Source organism: Pseudophryne corroboree, chromosome 6, assembly GCF_028390025.1.
Source record: "Pseudophryne corroboree isolate aPseCor3 chromosome 6, aPseCor3.hap2, whole genome shotgun sequence".
NCBI lineage: Eukaryota > Metazoa > Chordata > Amphibia > Anura > Myobatrachidae > Pseudophryne > Pseudophryne corroboree.
In genome coordinates this window covers 726,910,985-726,922,923 of record NC_086449.1, presented here as the reverse complement: position 1 = coordinate 726,922,923, position 11,939 = coordinate 726,910,985, and the positions used below count along the sequence as shown (strand labels likewise).

At 41.1% G+C, this 11,939-nt stretch overlaps 2 protein-coding genes across 2 annotated transcripts in view; one reads left to right on the top strand and one right to left on the bottom strand.

Annotated features, from left to right (window-relative positions):
- The window catches only part of BLTP3B (bridge-like lipid transfer protein family member 3B), a 207,656-nt gene that overhangs the window by 123,125 nt on the left and 72,592 nt on the right, over nucleotides 1–11,939 (top strand). The window contains exons 8-10 of the mRNA XM_063928423.1: nucleotides 127–307; nucleotides 10,171–10,254; nucleotides 11,699–11,872. Coding sequence (XP_063784493.1) covers nucleotides 127–307; nucleotides 10,171–10,254; nucleotides 11,699–11,872 — 439 coding nt within the window. The remainder of the gene's footprint in view (nucleotides 1–126; nucleotides 308–10,170; nucleotides 10,255–11,698; nucleotides 11,873–11,939) is intronic.
- The window catches only part of LOC134933318 (putative uncharacterized protein DDB_G0290521), a 147,450-nt gene continuing 135,811 nt past the window's right edge, over nucleotides 301–11,939 (bottom strand). Inside the window, exon 2 of the transcript XR_010179672.1 lies at nucleotides 301–4,707. The gene's annotated coding sequence lies outside the window, so the exon portion shown is untranslated. The remainder of the gene's footprint in view (nucleotides 4,708–11,939) is intronic.

Sequence of the window (11,939 nt, the reverse complement as noted above, 5' to 3'; positions counted from 1 at the left end):
AATTAGAGTGGTTTTCCCACATTCCACCGACTCAGAAACAAGCTGCTTTGGTTGCTTGCATATTAAGCTTTTAGATGTTTACTGTAATTTTGGCGCAAGTGTTGAGTGTTCTGTTCATTTCCCCAGAGCTGGACACCTCCTTCCAGTTCCCAACAGACGAAAACCCAGCAAACCTCCACCACCGCTGAGCAGAACCATGCTATCTTGAAGCTTTTCGGAGACTTTGACGTGAAGGAAACCTCATATCACCTGATTATCTCCCACCTGGATCTGCACATTTGTGATGACATTCACTCGAAGGAGAAAGGTGAGAAGTGGCTTTAGTTCCTCTTGAATATTCTTACATAGTAACATTGTCGGTGAGGTTGAAAAAAGATGATAGTCCATAGAGTTCCACCAGAATTATATTGTATTCCCTAATCTATTTAGATTAAAGGCTATATCCTCGTATAGCTTTTCCCGTTAGAAATTTGTCTAACCCATTTTTAAACTCATTGAGTCCGCCATTACAACCTTCTCTGGCAGTGTATTCCATATTCATATTGCCCTTACAGTGAAGAATCCCTTCCTGCGCGGAGTACGAAATTTCTTCTCCTCAAGCCTTAACGAGTGTCCGCGCGGTTTGTGTAGAGGTCTCTTAGTAAATAACTCACATGATAGCTCAGCATTGTGCCCCTTTATATATTTGTAAAGATTAATCATATTTCCTCTTAGTCGTCTCATTTCTAGTGTAAACATATCTAACCTAGAAAGCCTCTCCTCATAGTCCAGTGTCTCCAACCCCTTAATCAATTTGGTAGCTCGCCTCTGAACCTTTTCAAGTTCTAATTTCTCTCTTATACTGTGGTGCCCAGAACTGTACACAATACTCAAGACGTGGCCGTACCAATGATTTCTACAGTGGCAGGATTACGCTCTCATCCCTTGTCTCAATTCTCCTTTTTAATGCATGTTAACATCTTATTTGCCTTTGTTGCTGCATTTTGACATTGTGTGTTGCTGCTAAATCTACTATCAAATGAGCACCCCCAAATACTTTTCTAATAGTTTCCCCTATTTTTCCCCCATTTAATTGGTAGCTTGCATGTTTATTCTTAGTCCCAAAGTGCATAACTTTACATTTTTCCACATGAAACCTCATACGCCATTTCATTGCCCAAACTTCCAGTTTAAATAAATCACTCTGAAGAGACTCCACATCTGACTTGATTACCCTACATATTTTAGTATCATCTGCAAAAATTGACAATGTGCTTTCTAGTCCTTCTTCTAAATCATTAATAAATATATTAAACAATAGTGGCCCCAGCACAGAACCCTGCGGTATTCCACTAATTACTTTAGACCAGGTAGAATAAATCCCATTAATCACCACTCGCTGTTCCCTGTTATCAAGCCAATTACTCACCCATGTACAAATAGTGTCTCCTATACCGAGCTCCCTTAATTTGAAAGTCAGCCTCCTGTGAGGTACTGTGTTGAAAGTTTTTGCAAAATCTAGATAAACCACGTCATCTGCATTACCCTGGTCGAGATTGTTGCATACTATCTTATAGAAGCTAATCAAATTAGTTTGGCATGACCTATTTCTCACAAAACCATGCTAGTTCTTATTAATAGCATGGGAGTTCTCCAAGTAATCCTGTATGCTGTACCATAGTATACTTTCCAATAGATTCCCCACTATTGATGTCAGACTAACCGGTCTATAGTTACCAGGATGACGTTTAATACCCTTTTTAAATATTGGGACTATATCTGCTATACGTCAGTCCTTTGGTACCATGCCTGATTTGAAGTGAGTTAGTGAAAATCAGATACAGTGGCCTTGCTATTTCAGAACCCTAGGATGTAGACCATCTGGACCAGGAGATTTATTAGTGTTGATTTTTTTTTTTCATCGTTTACGGACTACTTCCTCAGACAGATAAGTATTAGCAATGGGCCTTTATCAATACTATTGTTATTGTTACTCACTGATCCCACAATCTGGTACTCTCTAGTAAACACTGAGAAAAATGTGTTCAATATTTCAGCTTATTCTTTGTTGTCATTTATCAGTAATCCCAGTTCGCTTTTTAATGGTCCTATATTCTCTCTTTTTTTTTTTTTTAGCCTCTTACCATTTATGTGCTTAAAGCATTTTTTAGGGTTAGTTTTACTCTCCTTAGAGGTTTGCTTTTCATTTTCTATTTTAGCTGCTCTGATTTCCTTTTTGCATGTTTTTGTTACATTCCTTGTAGTACTGGAATGACTCCACCTTCCCGTCTGATTTGAAAGCTTTGAATGCTCTCCTCTTTTAACCATTTCTTCCTTTACTTTTTTGTTTAACCACATTGCTTTGAATTTAATACTCTTATTTTTACTGCCCAAGGGTATGCACTTATGGGTATATTTGTCTAGCATCGTTTTAAAAACATCCCACATTTCGGCAGTGTTCTTCTCCTGACACAAAGTTCCCCAATCTATGTCCTTTAGTGCGTATTTAAGCATGTTAAAAATTGATTTTTTAAAGTTAAGAGTCTTAGTTGTACCCTTAGATTGCTGCTTTTGAATGCTAATGTTGAATGTGATCATATTATGATCACTGTTACCCAAGATTTCGCCTACTGCGGTATTCGCTATTATCTCCATGTTAGTTAGTACCAGGTCCAGTATAGTCCCAACTCTGGTTGGTTCCTCGACTATTTGTGACAAGTAGTTATCCTTTAGCATATTTTAGAACCTTTTACCCCTAGCTGTATTACATGATTCGCTGGCCCAATTTATGTCCGGATAATTAAAGACCCCAATGATTAGGACCTCCCCCAGCCCTGTAGCTTTCTCGATTTGCATCAAGAGTTGCGCTTCCTCAGTCACACTAATATCATGTCCCTATTAAAAGTTTTTTTGTACTTTTCTTTCCCATAGAAATTTCAACCCATAATGTCTCCACAATATCTCCAGTTCCCTCATAAATTCCCTCCTTTTAAGTATGGTTTTAGAAATGGTTTAACATAAAGACATACACCACCCCCTCTTTAATAGGCCTGTCTCTCCTGAAAAGAATATAACCCTCCAGGTTAGCTACCCCATTGTGGGAATCATCACACCATGTCTCCTTGTTTATTCTATGCTAAATCATACACATTCCAGATATGAAAATGAAATGTAGCAACTTGTGTTGGGAGTTTAGAATACAATGTGTGTGGCATACAGAAAATAATTTGTAACTTGGCAGTGGGTGCCCAAAAGCATTTCCCATTGCTTTATTTAGTATGTTTTGGACGTTTCAACACTTATATTTATTCTATCTTGTACTACTCCTATTTGTTTTTTGTTTCTGTAAGTTTGTGTCTATTACATACATGTAACTTCGGATGTGGACAGTGTCTGTTTGGAAAACGTTGAGTAAGGAATCACTCGCTAGTTTGGATTTTCTTCAGAAATAACATTTTCGGCTGACTTCTGAAGCTCTTTCTAATATTCTGACTACTTTATCCTAATTAATTTTCCAAATCCAAAATATTTCCTATTTAGTCACTGCTAAGTGTGTCTCTTACATTTCATAAGCTCAGTTCTGCCATGTACACCATGTTGATATATAGCCTATTGGCATGGTGATCACAATAGGGGCACAGCGGATGTTAAAGTGACTGTTAGGCTACACAGAGAGTCCATACCAAGATTGGTCCAGGAAAATGTCTGAACATAGTGGTAATGCAGGGATTAACAGCAGTAGTATCAAACACAGGGTATTGCAGTTTATAGGTGTCTCTCCTCAAGAGCTACATGTGCAGTACTGTTACACTCTTACACTGTAAAGATGGAAGCAGTATGCACATGAGCAGTAGCACATCAGGTTGGAGTTCACACCTCCCTGCAGACTCTAGGTCTTAATGCCGAGCATGTATGCACAGAACAAAGGGATGGAGACAGTGCACAGTGCGTTGCACAGGAGTAAAAAATGGGACGACCTATTTCCATCGTTCTAATGATCCTTATTCCTATGTGACATTTAAAGTATATTGCACACAGTGGAGGAAGCCATATTGTGGTCTAAACTAGTATTCGTGAGTGTGCAGCCGATCTAGTCACTAGACAATGGTGAAATTCACTAGGGACCAGTACATCATGAATATTAGTCGGGCCTCATTAATATTAGTCAGACAATGTCTCCGTCATGTCATGGAAGCCGATTTGATAGGGTGTATAGATGCCTCCACTGTGACAGGTCCACTCTTCTAACTTTTTTTCCCAGACCAGAATGTATAGGTCCTAAACCTTCCTTCCCTATAGTATTAATATGATCTCCTCCTGTAAAGCGGTTCTCTGTTTGAGAGAGTCGGTGTATTGGAGCAATGTCTTTTCACTAGTGCCCCAAGGGCATGTCTTAATTCCATCTGAGTGAATAAAGCTCCTCTTGGAGTACTGCGATCTACCAGCATTAGCTCAGAAGAATCTATGGAACCTTCACGATAAACATCTCCTGGGGAGTTGATTCAATAATGTTTTCAGAAATGTTGGCATTGAAAGTAGTACTGGGAACGCAGCGATGCCCCAAAGCAGAGAATTACGTCATCCGTTGGTTACCACCTATTTGTCAGGTGTGTTCTTCTTGAGTCTAATTTTAGCAACTCTGTTTTAACAAACCTTTGGTATGTAATGAATATTAGGTCTTTCACGTACTGTGGGGCCGCCTCTCTTTTTGTAGTCAAAATATACAACCTGGAGGAATAAATACAAAAGCACTGCTCAGCTAATACAAGATATATTATTTTATTACATATTAAAAATTAGCAATTGCATAATAGTAAAAACATTTTAAACATCAAGTTCACAACTATTAATGGCAATTATAATTCACTGTGGTTTGGCTCTCAATTAAATATTATTTTTTTTAAACGTGTTTTTATTCAAACATCACTTCACTTCATATTACAGTTGCTGTAAACATCATGCAACAAAATAATGGGTTTACACAGAACATGAGTATTGCATAATACAGATCATTTTGTTCCAAGAGAATCCATAAATGCAACAGTCTAATACAGTAAAGTTGTAATAAAGATGATTGATTTTGTACAGTAAGAGTTTATAGTCATCATACACAAATCATTGTGGTATAAACAGTGCTCAAAAGCAGGGTGGTACGCAGTACCGCCGGCACTGCAGGGTGCAGGGTCTCTGTACACAATGAGCATGCAACCCCTGGCAATGAGCAAGACACACCTGGCAATGAGCATGTAGGGCGGTAAAGGGGGGTACTCAGGGAGAGATGTGTGCTGAGCGATCCTAACACAGACCGCTCAGCACACATCTCTCTCCCCGCTCAGCACAGCGCGATGTGCTGAGTGAGGGGGAAAGCAGACGGGGGGGCCGCTCACTTCACACAACGGTGAAGTGAGCGACCCACTAGATTGAGCCTGCATGCAGGCTCAATCTAGCACCGGCGATAGCGATGCGCGGGGCCGCGCATCGCTATCGCTGGGGGGCATACACACGGCAGATCCGTGCTTAAAAGCTAAGCAATCTAGCAAGATTGCTTAGATTTTAAGCACGGATCTCTCCATGTGTACCCCCCTTAAGTCCTACTAGAGGCATTATGTGTGTAAGCAGCACTGCAGGGGGCATTATGTGTGTAAGCGACACTAGTGGGGCATTATGCATGTAAGCAGCACAGCAGGGGGCATTGTGTGTGTAAGCGGCACTACAGGTGGGCATTATGCGTGTAAGCAGCACTGCAGGGAGCATTATGCATGTAAGCGGCACTACAGGGGGCATTATGCATGTAAGTGGCACTAAAATGCTATGTGTGTGGGGGGGGGCGTATACTTACACCACTGAATGTATAGCATTACCCAGAAGTGCCGGGAACGCTGGTGCCACCAGAAGAAGCTTCAGAAAGAGATCTTTTGCCATGAAACCCCTGGCAGCACGTAAAGAGACGCCTTGCTGTGGGTCATAATTTATAAGGGGCATTTTTGTGTGTGGGAAATAAAATGGTGTCAGTGGCATAACTGTGTGTTGCATAATATGTAATAGACCTTACAGTGTTTGGTACAGTATATTATGTAAGGCTTTACGGTGTGTGGCATAATGTGTAATGGGTGTTACGGTGTCTGGCATAATGTGTAATGGGCGTTACGGTGTGTGCATAATGTGTAATAAACATTACGGTGTCTGGCATAATGTGTAATGAGCATTACGGTATGTGGCATAATGTGTAATGGGCATTACGGTGTGTGGCATAATGTGGCCATGCCCCTTTTGTCATGTAGCCACTCCCTTAGTTTTGTGTGACCACGCCCCCTTATGAAACGTGATCACGCCCATTATACTTTCAGTACCACTAAGAAAAATTTCTACTTGCACCACTGGATATAAAATAACTGCTATCGCCCCTCTAGGTGTGCGAGGAGATCAGGGCCCAAACACACTCCCCCCAACACACACACACCCGCCAATGCGCTATGTCTTCAACACAATAGAAAGGACCAACAATAACAGCCTTGTCTCATACCATTCTGTATATTTAAAGGAGTTTCTAATCCTGCCTTGGTAATTTGTGGGTAGGGGAGCAATGTAGGAACTCAGAGAATTTCCCAACTAGTTTATCTTTTTGTAATGTTGTCTCCAACCAGTTCATCTGGAAAAGATGGTGCAATTTCCATTTAAATAAAGCCAGTGCAGGAGGACTAGGAAGGATCCATGTTTGTAAAATAGCTTTACGGCTGCTTCACTTATAGCTAGGATAAATTTTTTGCATCTTTTTGTAATTCTCTGATTGTTGGGGGTAATCCCAAAAATCGCCCATTCGGATGTAAAGGGGAGATAATTTACCAAATGTTCAATAGTCTACTTTTCTAATTTGTAGCCAAAACCTGCGGAGCATTGGGCAGGCCCAAAAGCAGTGTAATAAGCCTGCCTTTGGGGCACGACATTTACAACACTCATCAGAGTCGGTCATTCCTGCTAAATATTGCCTGTTCGGTGAATAATAAGCTCTGTGAATGATATAATGAACATTTCATGGTATTTAGCAGAGGGTAATAATCGACAAGAGCTGAAAGGGTGCAGTGTGCCGTTGCCGTGGCATTTAAATGCCAGCAACAGCAACTGATCTTGCACCCTTCGTGGGCTGGTTTTGGGCTGAATTCGCACCAAGGTTCTTGGAGGGGGCAGCGAGTACTTTTGTGCGAATTTGGGCAGTTGCAAAGTGTGGTTGTTGTTGCGATGATTTGTACTTGCGATATCATCATGGCTAATAGGATTGACCCCTTTCAGTAAAATGTCACAGGTGGGTGTCGGGAAGTCCGAGAGCCATTGTGTCATACCCGACTGTACAGTAGAGTGGTCCATGGGTGAGTTGAGCATTCTGTAATGTACGGATGTAGATTTTTTTAGTGGTAGGCGGAGATCTTAACATGTCATCCAGGCTATTTTCTGATTCTGACAGCTCTCAATTAAATATTTGCAAACACATGTTCCTCTCAGTTTGATCAGATTAGTCTGTGCTTATCTGAATTTCGTTAATAAGAGCTCTTAATTCAAACCTGTCTATTCCAATAGTGGCTGTATAAGGTAGCATACAGGGTCGGACTGGCCCACAAGGGTACAGGGGAAACCACCGGTGGGCCCCACTGCCTGGGGGCCCACTCATTCCTCTAGGGATCAGGTTCCAGACTGTGCACTTGTATTATACATGGTAGATATGTTGCATTACACTGCACCAGTCTATTGTGTATTTCAAACATCGGTGGGGGTTGGCCACACCCCCTTTGTAGGCTGACCACACCCCTAAGTATGGGCCCCTATTACTGCATCCCCCCGTGGGCCTTTCATGTCCCAGTTCGACACTGGTAGCATACAGTTAGTGCGGTGCTGGTCCAGTCTTTTTAATAAGCTCTTATATTAGTAATGTTAAACCCTTACATTTTAAAGGGTTAGTCTTTGCAACCACAAACTTGTTAGGGCACTCAATATAACATGATGTGTAAAAGGCAAAATATGCCTTTGTGAATTGGAGAGAAAAAGAAAAAACAACCAACCAATGAGTAATAAAGTGGAAAAAAACAAACTTTAGGACTTTTTTTTTTTTTTTCTCCAAAACATTTATTACTACTTGGTTGTGTTTTTTTTCTTTTTTTCTTTTTGTTTCCTTTTCTTCTCTTTTACTCTCCAATTCACAAGCACTTATACTGCCTTTTATATGTATTAATTCTATAAGTCGCTTCATATAACAGTGCATAAACGTTACACACTATTAATATATCATACTGTGTGCAGATCTCTTAATAAATAACTTTTTTACTGCTTGTGGTGTTGCCAAATATGCAGCTTGGTGGAAATAATTTCTCCAACAGGTCATATACAATGCTTCCTGTGCAAACCTCTTTCATACAGTGACAGTCCAGGGTGGGTATAGAACTACTGTTCTTACCAATGTTGCTGGTTGCTTGGTGATAATATCCCAAGCAGTCAGAGTATAGGGGGTTATTCAGTGTTGAGTGATCATTCTACTCACTTGCTGGGGGCCGCCCCACGAAAACAATTGCAGTTAAATTGCAATCACATCGAATAGAGGTAGGCAGGGGTACCGCCACTGTGTTTCCTATCACAGGAAACACAAGCTGCGTCATCAGCCGACCCCAAAAATGGCCATGATATGCCTGCGTTTCCTGCCCTCTTCCCCCCCATGCTGCATTGCCGCCCACGGATGCCCATTGACTGTCAATTAGAATCCTTCTGGTATGTGATTGAATAGAGAAGGGTCATGTACGCGCAGTCCCTTTGGACGCGGCACGCAGTGGCTGTGTCCATCTATGAATAAGACCCATAACGCTCACTGTTTAAAGATACTTTGTAAATAATTATGGCAGATGGATAGTGCTTCTTCCAGATTACTAGGGTTTAGTGTAACGCGTTTCTCCACCTTCTGTCAACATTCAGCGGCTTCCTCAGATAAACAAATCCACCCATTGGTCCTGTATTTATAGCTGTCACTTTGAAGCTCGGCGCAATTTGGCGCATGTGCATTCCGTACTTTGCCTCCCAAGCCTCCTTTTGTAGTCGCTATGTACTTATGTAAATTGTGGGTTGTAATTATGTATAAGTGTAATTTGTGATCTTGTCTATATTTGTGCTCCAGTAATGTTACTTGTATATAAAATTCCTTTTGTGTGGCACTGCAGATCCCTTGTGGCGCCATATAAATAAAATATTGATGCTGTAGTAATTGCTCCTCAGCATAACTAAACTGGAATTAAATCCATGCATTTTACTGGTGTTATTGATTCTAGTACATCGCATGTAAATAGGTCTAAAAATAGAAACCTTTGTCTCTATAAGCAGTTACATGTGTACTCATGTATTTTATACGTACCTTGCCCTGCCCATATTTGTGTAATACACATAATACAGTCACTAGTAACAAATTGTGTAAATCGCGTTTGCATTTAACATGTGTTTATTTGTGGTGAGCAGGCCAAAAGGAGCCTGTCCCTGCAATGTGTAAATGTAAAGTGGTCGCTAATAAGCGATCATTTTATTTCCCGGTTCAAGAATGGCCGCACTAATGTGCCTGTGTATTTGTCAGACTGCACTTGTGTGAGCGCCCATTTTCAGTGAGGAATCCTAAGCAGGGCGGGACTAAGGCTTGTGGGGGCCCTGTGCTAAATGAGATCTGGGAACCCCAGGTCAGGGCAATATTTGCAGCAGTGTGTGGTACCCTATTTTCCCCCCAGATATTCAGACCTGGATCCTACGTATCTCTCTCCTTGTAAATGTTGAAAAGTGTAGATCGTAGATTACATTGGGAGCTGCTTTCGCAATTTAAAATGGTGGACCACATACAAACATCCAGATGATATTCTCGGAGGATATCCTGCAAATATTTGTTGTTATATATGACACTTTATATTTTTACTTACACTGTTTCTGCTAATTGTTTAGACAGTTGTGTAATTAAGATTTTGTTAAGATTTGAATTCAAACCAGGTATTATTTGAATTGCTGCCCTGTTTCCGAGCCATTTAATTTGAAGTGTGACAGCTCACTGACAGGTTGACAACAGTGATCTTGTTATATGTCAACATATCTGATACAATCAAAGCTGTGAATATGATGATGATTATGTGTACTGTAGGCCATAATGATGCAATTACGTATAAATGAACCATTATGTTGCAGTGTTGGACTGGAGAATTACTGGAGGCGCAATGCAGTTATCGTTCAGTCAGCTGACCGTGGACTATTATCCATATCACAGGGAAGGTTCGTATGTGATCTGAAAATCTGTACTTTTTTTTTTTTCTGGGCATCTCTTTGGAAACTGATGACATTTTTTTTTTACGTAGCGTAACTTGAGGAGAGGCAAAATATTAATTATTCATTAAGTCAGTGGTTCCCAAACTGTGTGCGTAGGCTCGTGGGGTGCTTCGGGACACATGTAGGGGTCTCACAGGTTGGTGGTCCAGGATCAAATTAATTATGGTCAAAGTGATGGGTAAAACCAGTGTTAGTGGCTGCTAATCATAAAACGTGTGGACAAACTGCACACCACCACATAGCCATTATAGCCTATGGGCTACATATCACAGAACTTACCAGGAGAGGGATTGTATGGATCCCTCCACGGTATCAGCCATTGGTGCATGCCCTGTCAATGCTCACACATATGCAGTAGGTCCACAGCATAAAGTAAACTTATCCCTGATGCAATCACTTTAGTTTATACATTGCTGGGATGGTTTCGTATCGGAGCGTCTGTTCCTGGATGTGATTTTTAATACATCTGGGCGAAAATTAATTTCTTACTACCCGAATAGCGGAAATAAGAAATTCTATTTATTGAATCTAAACCTCAATAAACAATAAATGGGCCCCTTAAAGTTGTATTTTTCTTCGAAGACACTATTATCTGCATTCCCCATATTGTCCCCTATGCTGCTGTTTACATAAATATCTGTGTATGCACCACCGTTTTTCCGGCATCCTCGGTTCCAGTGTCGTGCCGGATTATCAGATTATTGATTTTGCCAGATTAAGGGTGGAATCGTTTTTTACTCATTTTGCACCTTCAGAACATTTCTAAAGCAATAAATAGTAAAATATATGCTACAGTGGACGCCATAACCCCACAGATGCTTGCCATGTCACCTTGCATTGTCTGCGGAAGCTGTACCCACTGACACTTGCACATATTGCGTGTTACGCCCATGCGCAGAAAATTTTCCGGATTAAAAGACGTCCCTAACCCCTTTTAATCCGGACAAAGCAAAATTGTCTGGATTAAGAGGTTCCGGATTATCGGTTGCCAGAAATTTGGTGGTGTACCTGTATAGATAGATATATAGATATATCTGTCATCTGGTAGGTGGTGTGCCAGGACGCCAAAATTATATTATATCTTGCCCCCCCCCCCCCCAACCAAAAAGTTTGTGACACCCCTGGACACCATCTAAAATGCTTTCACACAAAAGCTGTCTGAATTTAAATAGAATGATCAAACTAATAAACAGTCAAAATAAGACAGGGTTTACGTTTTTTGAGTATGCAGTGCAAAAAAAATATTGGTTCATTGTAATCTGTGTAGTTCATTAAATACAGAGTTAAACTTTGCAATGAAAACGCCATCCCCAGTGTGCCTGTGTAGTCTCTAATGCAGTAAATCCTGCTTTATCCATTCTGACAATCTGCCACGGCTCTGTGTTCACAGGAGACAGCTGCAGCCACTGGATGTACTACGGGGATGCCACAAAGACCAGATGTTCCTGGGCACAGGAGCTGCTTCAGGAGTTTAAATGTAATGTAGACATGCTGAAACAAGCGGTGAAAGATCACGGCTCTGGGTCTCCGTCTAAACCTGTATCCCAGCAGTATGGGCACTCAGGTGAGGGCACTGGGAACAGACTTCTCTGCTTCATGTTATTATGCCCCGCCCTCTGGTGACCTCTGTT